At 43.0% G+C, this 17,272-nt stretch overlaps 1 protein-coding gene across 6 annotated transcripts in view; it reads left to right on the top strand.

Annotated features, from left to right (window-relative positions):
* qki (QKI, KH domain containing RNA binding) overlaps window positions 1-17,272 on the top strand; it is a 183,095-nt gene that overhangs the window by 67,230 nt on the left and 98,593 nt on the right. For all 6 annotated transcript variants that reach the window (XM_003215756.4, XM_008123135.3, XM_008123123.3 and 3 more), the window contains exon 3: window positions 7,204-7,320. In XM_003215756.4, the coding sequence (XP_003215804.1) occupies window positions 7,204-7,320 (117 nt within the window). The remainder of the gene's footprint in view (window positions 1-7,203; window positions 7,321-17,272) is intronic.

Here is a 17,272-nt window from a genome sequence, read left to right as displayed (position 1 = left end):
CCTTTCATTTCTTATATCTGTGTTTTTAATTTCCATTTCTTTTGTATTTGTGGATCACAGAGGAGATTGAATATTGATTTCTAGTTTCACATATATCAGATATAGTGAAAACATTTAAAAGTAAGGTTCTTTTCATATGATTGACATTTAAGAGCTGGAAGAATAAAGTATGAAATCGACACATAGTTCAGATTCATGTATTACACAGGGAAATATAGTTAGTAGATGACTCCACTTGTTTAAAATAGTCTTGAATATGTTTTGCAAAGCTCAGTTTAGAATTAGGTTTAAAGTTGTAATGTAAGAAAATGTAACAGATACTCAAATGTTGCTTATGTAGTAGATCCTCCTTGTGAGGTGTTTGGTTCCAGTGACCCCATAGATACATGGCTACCCAAGTCCCCTTATATAAACAGATGAGAAGGGAGCTCAAGTGCCACCTGATCCCTTCCACTACCACCCATGCACACCCAAACCCCAGTGTCCCCAGCAATTGCTTCTTGCTTTTTTTTACCTCTCACTCTTAGTCCCAGCATACACGAATTCCAGCCTCCTCTTATTTTTCTTCGTGGTCTCTGGGAATGCACACAATATGGCATTACTATGCATGTGCAGGATCAAACTGAAAGCTTCCCAATCTTGCAATTTTTGGTGGTAACCCTGCCCACTCCTCCATAGGGCAAAAAGAGCATCCTGACCCCACACTCCTGAGTTCCTTTCCCCCCGCTGCATTGTTCTCTTTGGCACTTCGTAGAGATGTCAACGGTGCACTTCAAGCATTGCACCGACTGTGCATTGAAGATGCCAGACTCAGATGGCCAAGGCAAGTGCTTGCTTTGCCTTGGTGGGAGCCATGTGGTCAGCTCCTACCACCATTGCCAAGCCTTCACGGCCCAAGCATGAAATAATAGGGCTGCCAGGCTAAAGGCACTGTTATACTAACAGTCCTTAGCTCCATCTACGTCTGTTTCCACTTCTACCTCAGCACCATCAGTGGCTGTGTTGAGGAGTTCAGCAGCATCGATGGGCTCAAAATCAGCGATATCCCCAAAGGCGGCTCGTCCACTATCGACTCATTCGCCACCATCCAGGCCCTCACTGACCTCGAGCCCAATGGCTCAGCAAGCTCAACACAATTGATCACAGCGACTCCACTCTCTACCTAATCTATGCGTATTGCATTCAAACACGCGCACCAGTCTTGGTGAGCCAGCATAAAGAAGACAACGCAGCCTCCCTCGCTCCCAATTCCCCCGACACCGGGAAAATCGCTCAAGGCAAACCAGACTTCGTTGGGCCAGCCTGCACCCAAGAGAAGACGGCAACAAACATTTTCCTCCTCAAGTTCAAGTTCACTTTATTACGGTCAATGACCAGCTCATAAGAAGAGGGACCCAGTCACGCACAAACACATTCTTCCTCCTCTTCATCTAATCGAGACAAGGCATTTTCCTCAGTGGTCTTGTCTCATCCATTGTCGGCGTTCCTCCAACTAGCCCAGCTGTTTCACTCATCACCTGAGTAATAGTGGAACCAATGTCTGAAGGCAAGATCCAATACTCTCCATCCCGGTTGACACTCACAGTTATCTGGGCCCCGGCCCAACCTCCTCCACCGGCTCCACAACTTCAGAGCTTGACAAGCTATCCCCAGAGCCAACAACTACCTCGGGAACTCTCCTGTTCTTCTCCTCTTATGCAAACCTTCCCCCTATCTAGATGCCTTAGTGGCAAAGGAACTGTTAAGCACGGGGCAGGGCACCCTTCTTGCCCTACGGAAGGGTGGGTGGGGTTACTGCCAAAATGTGGAAGATCACAGCTTGGAAAGCTTTCTGTTTGAAACTGCACATGCTCAGTAATCCCATATTGTGTGGATTCACTTCTTCGTGGTCCCTGTGAAATGCACACGGCAGTTTCGGAACTCTCTAGAAGCTTTCAAGGATACACTTTTGGCGGAGGCCCCGCCCATGCCCCCTTGTAGTATATATAGGCAGTGGGAGGAGCCACTGCCCTAGTTCCTTTTTTCCACCGCAGTAGGCAGTTAGGAATCTCTCTTGCTCTAGTGTTAGGCCTAGTTTTCAGTTAGATCGTCTCTACACTCTGATATTGACCATTGGACTTCCTTTGACTATTCTTTGGACTATGATTTGGACCTTGGCTGACCTCCTGTGTTTGAACTGATGGACTGCTTGACTACTCTTAAGGCCATTTTCACCCTGCTTCTAAAATGGCAGCTCTCTTCAAGAAGTGCTCCTGGTGTGGCGGGAAACTTCCCGACACTGATGGACATTCCATGTGCTTGCTTTTCCTGGGCGAGGGGCATGCTGCTCACTCCTGCGCTATTTGCCAATCATTTACCCCCCCCCCCCCAAGGCTAGAAAGAACCGCGAGACGCGCTTAAAGGGGCTCTTATATGAGCAGGCCCTCTTGCTGCCAGCACAACAAGCCTCCAAAAGTTCAGCAATTGAAGACCTTCCTGTTGATGATTGAGGACTTTTTAACCCTAATACTGACTCCAGCCTTGAGCGTACTCATCAGATACGCCAGACCACTCATAGGTTTGGTTTCCCGTCCCAATTTGGAAACCAACTACAACAGCGTTGGCCATCTTACCCTGCCTTTCAACAGAGGCGTCCTAGTCCGGCTCCTGTTAACTCAAGACCTTGGATACCTACCCCACCAGCCTCAGCTAGGAGGCTGGCATCCTCGTTGAGACGCCAACAGCAGGGTAGGAGCAGGCAGGCGTACGCTCCTACCGCTTCTATTGAGGGCTTCTAGGAGTCCTCAAACTTCCCTTTGTTCCGTTTCACCAGTTTCAAAAGGCTTTTCTGTTCATTCTTCTCTTGGACCGAGAATGCCTTTCCTTACCACACCCCACGGGCCGAGAGTTCCGATGCTATCCCTTCCCTATTTTAGGGATCGCTTAGCTCCGTTTTTCAGGGCCTGGCGCTGAATTACTACCGACAGATGGGTCCTAGAGATCGTCGAGAGGGGTTATGCCATTGAGTTTGACACTGCATCCCCAACAGGTCTAATTCAGGCAACGTCTCCTTTGGGCCCGCTGTTAGAGGAGATTCGGATCCTCCAGGCGAAAGGTTCTATACAGCGAATACACAACTCGATCTCACAGAAATGTTTTTTTCTCACACTACTTTTTAGTGCCGAAGAAAAATGGGGGTTTACACCCTATCCGAGACCTCCAAGACGTGAATTCTTGTATTAGACCCCGCAAATTTTGCATGGTCATGCTCCCGGTGATCCTGTCCCTCATTCAGAAAGGCGCTTGGTTTGCAACTGTTGACCTAAAAGACGCCTATTTCCACATTGGAATTAGGCCCTCCCATCATAGATACCTACTTTAGGTCACTGTTGCTTCTGTTTCAACGTTCTCCCGTTTGGGCTGCAACTGCCCCTAGAGTTTTCATGGCTGTCGTTGCCGCTTTTCTCTGCCAAAGGGGCGTGGTAGCATTCCCTTACATTGACGACTGGCTTCTGGTAGTGAATTCCAGGGCCAGATTGCTTGCCGATATTTACTTGACATTGTCTCTCCTCCAGGATCTCGGGCTAGTGATCAACAAGGAAAAATCGCACCTATCGCCATCCCAATCGGTCCAGTTTATTGGTGCCCATGCCGACTTGGTCCGGCAGAAAGCCTTCCTGCTCGACGACCCCTTCTCTGCCCTAAGATCGCTAGTCTGCAAGACATTCGATCCTTGTTGCGTCTGCGCCGAGACCGTTCAGTGTCTCTTAGGCCACATGGCCTCCACAACGGCTGTGGCACTGTTGGCAAGGCTAAGGATGTGACCCTTGCAGATGTGGTTTTTATCGGAATTCGACGTCCTTCTCGACGACCCAAGGGCCATGCTTTCGATGCCCGACTCCGTTCGCAAGTCACTTTGATGGTGGAGGCATCCACACAAATGTTCAGAAGGGAATGCCGTTCCATCAACCAAGACCGTCAATGAAACTAACCACGGATTCATTCCTCCCTGGGATGAGACGCTCACTTGGGCACCCTTACAGTTCGGGGAACCTGGTCCCCAACAGAGAAGAGCCACTACATAAATATTCTGGAGATGGTTGCCGTCCATAAGGCCCTCAGGGCCGTGTAATCCGCCTCTTGACAGAGAACACCACTACAAAGTTCTACATCAACAAACAAGGTGGGACCCGGTCCCGCAAGCTGATACATCTAACATTGCAGATCTGGAATTGGTGCATCCCCAGGAGGATCCACCTGCTGGCTCTTTATCTCCCTGGGAAGGACAATGAGCTGCCAGACATGTTGAGCAGAACCCCCAACTCCTGTCACAAGTGGTGTGTCCATCCACAAGAACTGGATGCCATCTTCAGAGTTTGGGGTCCACCTTCGGTGGATCTGTTCGCCTCCCTCGAGAATCATCAGTGCAATCTATTTTGCGCAAGGCGGCCACCGAATGTCAAATCGGGATGCCTGGGAGATGCGTTTCTCTACACCTGGGCTCCCGGGCTCCTATACGCATAGCCACAAATTCCCCTGATAACGCAAGTTTTATCAAAACTAATCCAGGACAATGCAGACTGCATTCTCTTAACACCATGCTGGCCCCGACAGCCGTGGTTCGGCCCACTTCTCCAGGCATCTCAGGGAATGTTCTGTTACCTGCCCATCAGACCGGACATCCTGACATCGCAGAACATCCAGGTCCGGCACCCGGACGCGGACTACTTATGCCGTGGAGGAATCGGCCTCGAAGGAGCTTTCAACCCCTGTGAGGGCAATTATCACAGCTGCACAGAAAGATTCCACAAAAAAGTCATATACCTATAAATGGCAGCATTTCTCAGCGTTCGTTAACCTGGAGGGTACCAACCCCTCGACAGCTCCCATTTCAGTAGTTCTCAACTTCCTCCATTCACTTTCCAAGAGAGGGCTATCCATCTCCTCGATCAAGTGTTATCTGGCAGCTATCTCTTGGTATTGCTGCAAGGCTGGCCTACCTTCCTTCAGGGACCCTTGGGTTCGCTTGTTCCTAAAAGGACATAAAAACCTCTTTCCACCTGTCTGCCCACCAGCTCCAGCATGGAGCCTGGAATTAGTACTATCCCAGCTGTCTAGACCACCATTTTTACCTATGGCTATCATAGATTTGTGCCAGTTGTCATGGAAAACAGCCTTTTTAGTTGCTATTACCACAGCAAGGTGTGCCATTGAGCTCTGTGCACTCAGGGCGGATGAACTGTACCTCCGATTTCACAGGGACAAGGCAGTTCTCCATACCAACATCTCGTTTTTACCGAAAGTTGTGTCAAAATTCCATCTGTCACAAGACATTATTCTCCCGGCCTTTTTCCAAAACCCAGCATTACCTCTAGAGTGTGCACCCCATGCTCTAGATGTTAGGAGGGCCCTGGCCTATTATGTGGATAGAACGTGTCCCTACAGGAAATCCCCTCGCCTCTTTTTGAAATATCGACACGATACCATGCGGCTACCAATAACCCCCCAAGGGCTTTCGGCTTGGATCGTCACAACGATACATCTAGCTTACAATCTCACTGGACGCGAACCACTGACCACGTTGAAGGTTCACTCCACAAGAGCTGTGGCTACCTCCTGCGCCTACATGAAAGGCATACTGTTGGAGGACGTTTGCCGAGCGGCTACCTGGCCTATGTCCCTGATGTTCGTCTCTCATTACAAGATCGATGCTGTGTCCAGGAGAGATGGCGCCTTCCTTCCAGGTTAGTAGCTAGTCAGTCACCCATATGTGTGCATTTCACAGGGACCACGAAGAAGGAAGAATTGGTTGCTTACCTGTAACCATGTTTCTTCGAGTGGTCACCTGTGAAATCCACATATCCCCGCCCATCCTCCCCACAGCTCGTCATGCCCAGTCTTTCAGCTGCCTCTTGCGGCTGGGGAACTGGGGTGGTGGCGCCTCCTGCTGCCTATATATATCACAAGGGGGACATGGGCGGGGCCTCCGCCAAAAGTGTATCCTTGAAAGCTTCTAGAGAGTTCCTGAAACTGCCTGCGCAGGCCCAGAAGACCCATATGTGTGGATTTCACAGGTGACCACTCGAAGAAACATGGTTACAGGTAATCAACCAATTCAATCCCATATTGTGTGGATTCACAGAAGACCACTTGAAGAAACATGATTACAGATAAGTAGCATGACCTTCTCACTCTCATTCCCTCCCCCATGTGTGCAAAATCAAGATTTGCTTTGTGGGTTTTGTTTTGTATATTCTCAAGTTGTGCATGATTTGATCAGTGGATACAGAATCTGTGAATATGGAGGGATGGCTGTACTATAATGCCAGTACTTGAAGCTGAAGGGCCTTGAAACTCAATCTCAAGTTACAAACAAGATAGGTTCTGTAGGTTTGTTCTTAAGTTGAATTTGCATGAAAGTTGGAACAGGTATATTTTAAACATTACTCCAGCCAACTATATATAAGCTTTGGATAGCATGGGAAAGGGTTGCAATTGATAATTCTTGCTCTCCTCTCAAGGTCCAGCAGTAAAGAAGGATAGAGAGGGCAGCAATTGTTTCAGTAGAAGACTACATGTTACAAAAAAACCCCTGTTAGACTGTAAAGCATTTCAAATGTATTTTCTTGATTTCGGTCTATAGCGCCTTCATATTAAAGAGGGGGAAACATTTTGTGTGTTTTGTTTTATTTCAACTTTACATTCTGTGAATCAATCTCTTGTGTGAAAATATCATAGTCTTCCTCTTCTCTAACATGTACACATTAAGATACCAGTCCTTCATAGGAGATTTGTGTGATTGTTTCCATGTGGGAAACTAGTCAAGTGACTAAACTTACTGTATCTTGCCTATTAAGAAAATGAGGAGTGATCACCACATGTTTTGTATATCTGCATATTTACTGCACAAAGTAATACTTCTAATATACCCATAGTGTCATGTAGAGTCTGGACAAATAGCCCTCGTGACGATTTGAGAAACTTTCACTTTGAAAATATAGAATCCAGTGCATTGCATAATTTCTTTTGTCTTTTATCTTCTTGTGTTACCCCTTCTGTTTCATTCATCATTGCACTAGTCCAGAAGTTCTTAGAGGTGCATCTTGGTCAAGTGTAAAAAGTTCTAAATATATTATTTCTTTTACTTTGAATTTTACCTGTCACAGTCATGTGTGCTATATTTGAAAGAAAGTAATATTGTCATTTTCTTTTTAAAAATTTCAGTTTAATTTTGTTGGAAGAATCCTTGGACCCCGAGGACTAACAGCTAAACAGCTTGAGGCTGAAACGGGATGTAAGATAATGGTCCGAGGCAAAGGGTCCATGAGAGACAAGAAGAAGGTAAGATCTCCCAAGTGTACCAGCGGTTCATCAGAGAACCTTGTTTGTAAAATAATAGATACATTTTTCTAAGGTATAATATTATGAAGACAATAATATTTTGCAAAAATTGCTATTTATCTATGTTTATCTAGAAGATGTATGTAAGATTATTTTGTGGAATTAGAAAGAAGATTTTAGCTTTGGTTACAAAGAAATTCTGTGTGCTTGGTTGATGAGACACTTTTCAAAATCTTCTTGGACTTTTCAAAAAGGCCTACAAAATCTTGACTTTTCTCCAATAGCTTTAGAGATACTTAATTTGGGACAATGGGGAAAGTGATGCAATACCATTTCTAAAACACAGCTTTTTATTGTGTAGAAAAACAATTAAATTTATTAAATATTATTGCACACTAAGATGTGTACAATAATCTATATCTATATCCATAATAAAAGTGAAAATCCATATTTGTCCACTCACGTAGACAGCCTCCGGCCTCCACAAACAGGCTATAGTTCCCACTGCTAAGGAGCCACCAAGTCACTCCCTTCCACTAACGTTACAGCGAGCTCCATGAACATGTACCCCCTACCCCTACCAATGTCCTTCCCAAACACCACGAACCACCACCCAAGGAATGCTTTCATTTGGGGACCATTTCATCCTAGATTTTGCATTTTCCTCCACCACAGGCAGGCATCCCAGGGTTTTCCATTGGTGTGAAATTTGCATGACCCCGCCTACTGCCCTTCTCCTTTTAATCTGTCTACATAACAAACAGAGCAGAACTGAGCAGCAACTAAATTTACTGGAGGAGTTTGAGGATTGACTCCACATGGTGGAAGTTTTCGTTCACCCTGCATCAAGTCAGAGCACTGTGATTCCTGCTGGGGAATTTAGAGGAGTTGTAGTTCACCTACACCCAGAATGCTATAAATCGAAACAATGATGTGTCTGGACCAAACTCAGCATGCATACTTGATATGCCCAGATTTGAATACTGGTGGGTTTTGAAGGGAATTGGCCTGGACATTTGGGAGTAGTAGGTACTGGGATTTATAGTTCATCTGCAATTGAAGCCCACCCATGATGGACCAGGACCAAACTTGGCACACAGAGTCCCCATAACCAATAGAACATATTGGACAAGTTTGGGAAAAAGGGACTTATAGTGCACCTGCATCCAGAGAAACAGTGACCAACAATGGATCAGGACCAAACTTCATACCGAGAAGCCTCCTGACCAACTAAACATACTACAGGGGTTTGTGGGAATGGGTCTTGATTTTGGGAGTTGTAGTTCACCTGTATCCAAAGACCACTGAACCCATCCAACGACGGAACTGGATCACAGTTGGCACACAGACTCAACATAGCCTACTATGGATACTGGCAAATGTTTCGGGACAATTGCCCTGGGAATCTGGGAGTTGTAGTAGTTCACCCCCATCCAGACAGCACTACAGCCAGGCGATGACCAGCCAACGACAGATCTGGACCACACTTAGTATACAGACCCAAAATGACCAGCTTTGAATACTGGTAGGATTTGGGGAGGATTGACCCATGATTCTGGGAATTGTAGTTCACCCACTCCAAACAGAATACATAACATTCAAGGAGAAATAATGCCTTTTTCAAATAACCTGGGCACCGCCGGGTCCCCAAGCTAGTATTTAAATAAAGAGTAAACAGGGTATTCTTTATTGTTATTGTTATGTGTCCTTCAAGTCATTTCCAGCTTACAGTAATCCTAAAATGAACATATCTCAGGGTTTTCTTGGCAAGGTTTGTTCAGAGGGGAGTAGCTTTTGTCTTCCTCTGAGGCTTCCAACAATAGAAACTGATGTTTTTGAATATGCTAAATCATATCTTCCTTGTGCTAAAGGGAATAAATATAGTATGCATTTAATCACTTCCAAATGAATGTGTGTTGAAATCACGTTACACTGATGCCTAATATATATGAAAATCATAGATATTGAGAGAATTAGTATGGATAGTAATTGATTAATAGTGTTATTTACTTGCATATTTCTGTGCAGAAGTTACTTTGTCGATAACAATTGGCAACATTCTGCATCAGAGATAGGTGTTTCATACTTCCATAGTTATATTAAAGGAATAAAATCCCCATAGACATATATAATTCCTTTTTACATGTCCTTTGGAAATCAGGAAATAAACATGAGACTTGATCAACATTTCCACTCATTGCTTGCTAATGATATCCAAAGTCACCCACAGTACCTAATTTACAGTAGGAATTTGTCTGATGAGTCACTGACATTCATAATGCATTAAAATTATATTGCTACTATCATTATTATCATTATTATTATTGTTCTTTTATTTATTTATTTATTTTATATCTCCCAAAGGAGACTCAAGACGGCTTAACATAAAAACATTGGCACACCATTTAAAATATACAAATATGCAAACATTAAAACAGAATTAAATGTAAACAGTATTATACATTTTACAATTAAAACCATTACAATATATTCAGTTAAAAACCACAGTACCCCCTGACACGATCTCAAAATATACAGTATATCTGGAAACAACATACTGATGAGTTTTTGCTTCCTTTTTAAAAATGTTCTGTTTACTCCCAACATATAAAGTAGTGCAGCGTGCTGAGAAGAAAGTATAGAGCTTTAAATTGTGATTTATCTAAAGCGGTTTAGTGTCCTTTATTTCAAAGCTAACCAACTGGTGGATGATTTAACCAGTAACCTAATCCACTGATTGGATTCAAATCTTATTATTAAACACTGATCATGCATTGTTTGTTGTTGGTTTCAGATTAAGGGATGAAGGACATGCCTTGTTTCATAGTTAGTTCTGAGATTTTTCATGTCTTAAATACTTTCAAGACGATTATTCAATTAGTCATAATGGTGAAATATTGCAAAGAGAGATGCCAAATAAAGTAATGCAAACTAAATACTATTTATATGTATATTATATTTAATATAAACATTATTGCTCTGGGATGATTAGCATATTATTTCAGTGTTCTGAAATGGAGACTATCGTAGAACATCTTGTTTGATGAACAAGGGTTATTTACCAGCAAGAAAGAAGACAAAATGGACCACAGTCACAATGTGAGAGCATCTACAAAGAAAGTTGGAATCCCACCAGGTTCTAGGCAGCCTTTCCACTGTCAACAGTCTTGGTTTTGTCAGTCTCATCTATCATTGCAGTGCTCCAAATCATCTTAGAAACTGATCTGTCCTCAGTGTCACAGATCCTTGTCAGAAAAGTTGCCGTCTTAGCCTCCCAAATACTGCTTCTCCTAGTGGTCTCATAAGATCAGTAGCACAAGTCTTCAACAATCTCACCCTTATGTTCCTGCTACAGAACTACTTTCGACCATGGTATCTTTCTCAGTTGGCTGTCTGGAATGGGTTTTGGGGGCACTGCATTGCAGCAGCTCCGCTCCTTCCTGGAGGATCGCACCCAGTAGGTGAAGCTGGGAGACACCTGCTTGGATCCCTATGGGGTCCCGCAAGGTTCCATTCTCTCCCCCATGCTTTTCAATATTTACACGAACCCGCTGGGTGAGGTCATCCAGAGTTTTGTGGGAGTTTGGTGCCATCTGTATGCAGATGACACACAACTCTACTACTCCTTTCCACCGAAATCCGAGATAGTCCCCTGGATTCTGGATCAGTGCCTGGCAGCTGTGATGGACTAGAGGGCTAAAAAGCTGAACTTAATCCAGACAAGATGGAGGCCATCCTGGTCAGTTGCGAGGCCAATCGGGGTATAGGGTGGCTACCTGTGCTCGACAGGGTTACACTCCCCCTGAGGACACAGGTCAACAGTCTGAGGATCCTCCTGAGCTGAGTGCTGATGCTTGAAGCTCAGGTGTTGGCGTGGCCGGGACTGTGCCTCAGAAAGCCTGATTTGGCCATGGTGGTTCGTGTCTTAGTTACATCTAGTTTGGATTACTGCAATGCACTCTACGTGGGGCTGCCTTTGAAGACAGCTTATAAACAGCAATTGGTTCGAAGATCGGCAGCCTGGCTACTAACTGGAGCTAGCTATAGAGAGAACACGACGCTCCTACTAAAGCAGTTCCATTGGCTGCTGACAAGTTTCCGGGCCCAGTTCAAAGTGCAGGTTATTACCTACACAGCCCTAAACGGTTCAGGTCCTGCCTTTCTTTGTGACCACACCTCCTATATGAACCGGTGTGGGCTCTAAGATCTGCTGTGGAGGCCCTCCTCTTTGTCTCGCCACCATCACAAGCGTGGTTGGTGGGGACGAAGGAGAGGGCCTTCTTGGTGGTGAACCTCCAGATTTGGAACTCTCTCCCAGGGAGAAAAAATTACAAAAGGTTATTTCATATCAGGAAATCGATGAGGTAATAGGAAACTTTAAAAAAGTAAAATCACCCGGAGCTGATGGTTACAAAGCAGAGTTTTATAAACAAATGAAGGAGGAACTAATACCAGAATTGGCAATAGTTTTTAATAATATAATAAGAGGAGGTGAAGTACCTGAGTCTTTGAGGGAAGCAGAAATAATAACAATTATCAAACCAGGGAAGAATCCTAGAGAAGTAAACTCTTATAGACCAATTACTTTAAGGAACCAGGATTATAAAATATTTGCTAAAATATTAGCAAATAGACTAAAGGATTTATTTTCAAAAGTGATAGGAGTATTATAAAATATTGAAACCGATGGGATATAGTAAAATTAAAGATTTATATAATGAAAATAAGGAATTAATGGAATGGGGGTGGGGGTGGAAGGATAAAAAGAAATGAACACTTGGTATGAATATATGTGGGATCAAATACAACTGGATATTATGGACATTATAAGAAGCAAAAAACATGGTCAGACAAACAGAAGAAAATTAAAGAAATATGGACTCCATTTAGCAGATGGCTACAGATTGTTAAACCATATGATGAAAGCTGGAAGAAAAAGTTGGATAGAATGGAAAGAAGGCTCATGTAATAAGAAAAAAAAAAGGTTTAAGTTGTCAACAGGGAAGGAGGTGGGGTGGATGTGGGAAAGGAATAGGGAATGGAAAAGGAAAATGTATTGTAACTAAAATAATATTGTATTATAAAATAATAACGATTAATAAAAAAATTCCCTTGGGGGGGGAACATATCTGAAACTGGACTCATAAGTTTTGTACCTGTGTATGCGGAACACATGAAGGTAGTGAGTAAACCAAATATGTTATTTTTTGATTAATAATAATAATAATAATAATAATAATAATAATAATAATAATAATAATAAACTGCATTTCTATACCATTTTTCTCACTCCTGGGGGGACTCAAAGCGGTTTACAACATAATAAATGGCAAAATTCAATGCCTCACACACACACACACACACATATATAAATATATCACATATCTAAATCAAAAACATACAACTTAGATTAAAACCATTAAAACTATAAAAACATCAGACATAGACATATGCACGAAGCATGTTATTACATCAATTAACATAGATCCCTTCTCTTCCCCTCTCCCATCTCCCTCTACATAGAGTTTCAACCCCTCTTTATATACCCTCCCTTCTCCCCCAGGGAGCAAGATGGCAGAGGGCCTCAGATGGCTGAGCCCCCCCCCCCCACAGATGTGGATCTTTTATGCCCCAGTCTCTGAAGGCAGGCAGATGTTCTTGCTGGGCCTTGCTTCACAGAGTCACTGAGTCACAGGGCCAAGGCCTCAGTTCCAGGAGCTGAACCAGAGGCAACAAAGAAAACAAAGGCTGCCTCTTTTCTCAAAGCCCCTGGGAATGCAGTATGCCCTATTGTGGTGCAGTTTCACAACAGTGCGGGTAATTACAGAAAATATGCAGAAGAATGTACAGGAATATGTCCTCCTGTGGTAATCTTCCTATTCTTTGGGACAGCAGCAGTGGCCGTGGATATTTGTTTCCACAGCAACAAACTTACTGTTATATAACTCTACCAGTAAGAAATAGTTAAAATCATCTTGAGATGCCACTGAAAGAGAAGTGGCATCTGATGGACCTGTTCAGAACAACAATCAAGGTGTTGGATGCCCCTGCTAAATAGATGACAGGGAGCCATATTGTCCTGGGGAAGGCACCACTACCATCATGAGGGCAAACATATAACAGGGATTTGGAGTAAGTTCCACTCTGTCTACTGATGTTTTGTACTTGAGTAGAATTATCTGATGCCACTATTGGTCTGTTGAACAGAATTGGTTCTAACACCGTAAGCACTTTCAAAACCATCAGCATTTCCAAGATACTGATGTGGGTGGCAGTTTCTCAACTCAACCACTGAATTTATATTATGAAGGAGTGAAGATAAACTCCACAACTTACGTTGCTTTATCTATTGTGAGAGTAACAGTTAGCAAGTATTTTAAATTTTGGAAAATTGCATTCATAACCTTTTGGAAAACACCTTTTGAAGATCATAACTTTTTAAAACAAGCATGACCTTTCATAGTAGAATCTTCTCTCCTGGTATACAACCAGATGTAATTATGCTAGGCAATGGTTTCAGTTGTTAGACTGAATAACCTGTTATTTCTGATCTGTTAGGAAAACAGATTTTGCCAGTGCATTAAAAAGAGCAGTGCTTCAGAAGTGTTTTTCAGTGCCCAAAGACATATACTCTTCCATAAAACAACTTGCATTATATCATGCACTCGAGACAAAAATGAAGTAGATAGAGGATCATCAAGGGAGTGAAGGTACCATTCTAGTGATTCCCTGCTGGCCCAGGCAACCATTGTTTCTCAGCCTGTGGGCCCCCAGGTATTTTGGCCTACTATTCCCAGAAATCGTGGCCAGCTTACCAGCTATTAGGAATTGTGGGAGTTGAAGTCCAAAACACCTGGAGGGCTGAAGTTTGCCCATGCCTGTGATAGACCAGCTCTCTTCCTCACTTTCCTTCTAGGCTCCATGGTGTCTGAAACAGCAAGGAGAAGGATATTTCTTTTCCACCGCTTGTTTGGCTCTACTTCAGAATGTAAATCATAATTGCACCAATATGCTGTTCCAACCTTAACAGCGAAAGGCAGGATAATGACTGATTGGAACATTAAAAAAAAAAAAACCCTTGACATAGGTTAGTTCATGAGAAGTAGGAAAATTGGTTACATAAACACCAGGGAAGAGATGTAGTTGTGATGTCTCATGGGCCTTGTAGTCCCGTTCCTAGTACTATTGTGGCAGATGAAGAGGAAAACATGGGATTTCCACCGGTTCACACAGAATCGGAGCCCCTGCACCTGGAGGATGTTTGCCCTCAAGAAGTCAGCCAAACAAGCCTTGGGCAGAATTCTCCCCCGTTTTCCTGAAAGGACAATTATAATAGAGATAGAGGAGCTAGGGAGGCGAATCGCCGGAGTCTCAGAATCGCAGCCAAACAATTAGCTGATTAGGTCTGCTTCCCTTGGGAAATTCTAAGGAGTCATGCATCTGGACGGAGTTGGGTTTCACTTCTCGTTCTCCAGGGAAAGTGTTCTTCTGGCGGGAAACGAGACCCTATTTAGGTGTTTTGCCGCGAAGGAAACCTTGCGGAGTCAACTCGTCAGCTTGAGGAGTGAGATCGTGTGTGGACTTTGTAATCCCAGTTCCTTGTTTCCAAGACCAAGTTCCAAGCCTGCCTTGTTTCACGTTTGCCACGGACCTCGCCACGGACCTTGTTCTTGCTTCTTGTTTGCCTAGTATCAAGTCTTGTCTTGCCAAGAATCTAGTTTGTTTTCCAGCCTTGTTGTCAAGCTTCAATGGACTAAAAGACCTTGTCATCTCCCCACACTATTGCTTGGCAAAGTGTGTGTTTCGGTTAATGGATTATAACTTTGGACTCTTATATCACATATTGGACATTATTTTCCTGGACTATATTTGACCTTTCCTGAAAGGTCTACTTTTGAACTATATTCTTCCCCTGTTTTTATTGACTTTATATATTTCCTTAATAAAGATATTAGATAGAATCCGGCCTCCGCGGATGGTTATTGGTGCTCTGTAGCCTGGGTCTTGACAGTAGTAGAGGTGCATCAGGATTAATGACTACAGCTTAATCCTGTTTAATGTTAGAACTGTCTTTTCTGTGGGATTTATTTCTTAGTAAATGCTGGTGTATATCAGTAAAATACCTCTATGCTCGACATGGCTTGTCATAAAATGCTGCAAGTGGTTGCTACAAATAAGCTCCATCCTAAGCTATCATTTTGTGACTGGTTGAATCCCAGTCACCAGTTTTCCATCTGAATCTAGCTTGCATACCTGGAGCTACAGCACAGGTATGCAAGCTAGTGAATGGCCCTCCAGATATTGTACTTCAATCAATATCTTGGAGGAGCACAGGTTTGTTGCTTTTCACAGTATGCCATTTTATTACACCACTCATTTTACATGACTTGTCCTGTGGAAGCCTAAAACCTGAAAACTAATTGTATTGGTGGATGTGTGGAAAACAAATTGCATCTGGGACCATAGGCTCATAATCTGGTTGCAAAGTGGCCCCATAAAGAATTAAAATGTAACAGTGTGTCTCTTACTGCACAGCTTGCTATTCACTCAATTGATAAACTTTGAACTTTCACCGTTAGTAAAATAAATTACACCAACCTGTGGAATTTAAGACAATTATTGTGCTATTGTATTAAATCAGTGATTTAGTTAATTATCAATAGCTAATGAAGTGAGCTCTTTCTTTTTTAATGGACAGTCTATTTTATTACTATAAGTTGTTAAAGAGTGTCTTAAAATTAGGTGTTGATTAGATTCCAGTCAAAGAATATTGAAACGATCTGTTCTATGCTTTGGTTTAAACAGATTTTCTTTTAAAAGCATCCAACCCACTGAGTAGATCGAAATTAATACTGGATTGTGGTTTATGTTCTGAAAGTGACAAGTGATTCCCCTGACTTTTAACAAGGAGATGTGACTGCCAATTTTTGTCAGCTACTAACAGTAACAAGCCATTAATGTTTGATTAAAGATTAGCTCTATGGATAACGCCACTAAAAACAGATGCTGTCCTTAGGCATTTTAAACTTCATTGGTGCAGATGAACCATTATAAACTTCATTTTTAAAAGTCAATTAAAATTAAACTTGGTTTTATACAGGATTCTCAAATAAAATAAACAGTTTCTTAATTAAAAGAAACTGCCTGGGCTGTGGCACAGGCAGGAGAGCGAGCCAGCTGCACTTAACTGCAATGAATCACTCTGACCAGGAGGTCATGAGTTCGAGGCCGCTCGGAGCCTATGTTTGTTTGTCTTTGTTCTATGTTAAAAGGCATTGAATGTTTGCCTATATGTGTAATGTGATCCGCCCTGAGTCCCCTTCGGGGTGAGAAGGGCGGAATATAAATGCTGTAAATAAATAAATAAATAAATAAATAAAATAAGCATAAAAATCCAATAGTAATCTTCAGATGGGACCAATGTATTTGATCAGCTACTTTGAGTCGATAACTTCCTGTGCCAGTTAAAATCAGTTTGATAATTTTGCTAAAGTGATCATTTATGTTTATATATTCATTTTAGAGCCCCCAGTGGCACAGCAGGTTAAACCACTAAACTGAACTGAGCTGCTGAACTTGCTGTCCATAAGCGGTTCGAATCCGGGGAGCAGGGTGAGGTACCGCTTCTAGCCCCAGTTTCTGCTAACCTAACAGTTCAAAAACATGCAAATGTGAGTAGATTAATAGGTACCGCTCCAGGGAGAAAGAAACGGTGTTCCATGCTGTCATGCTGGCCACATGATCTTGGAGGCGTCTACGGGCAACGCCGGCTCTTTGACTTAGAAATGGAGATGAGCACCACACCTCAGAGTCAGACATGACTGGACTTGATGTCAGGGGAAAACCTTTATTTAATTTATTTATTTATTTCAAATATTTCTATCCCGCCCTTCTCACCCGGAGGGACTCAGGGCGGCGTACAATTGGCAACGATTCGATGCCGATACATCAT

This window comes from Anolis carolinensis, chromosome 1 (genome assembly GCF_035594765.1).
Source record: "Anolis carolinensis isolate JA03-04 chromosome 1, rAnoCar3.1.pri, whole genome shotgun sequence".
NCBI lineage: Eukaryota > Metazoa > Chordata > Lepidosauria > Squamata > Dactyloidae > Anolis > Anolis carolinensis.
This window is presented reverse-complemented; position numbering and strand designations above follow the sequence as displayed.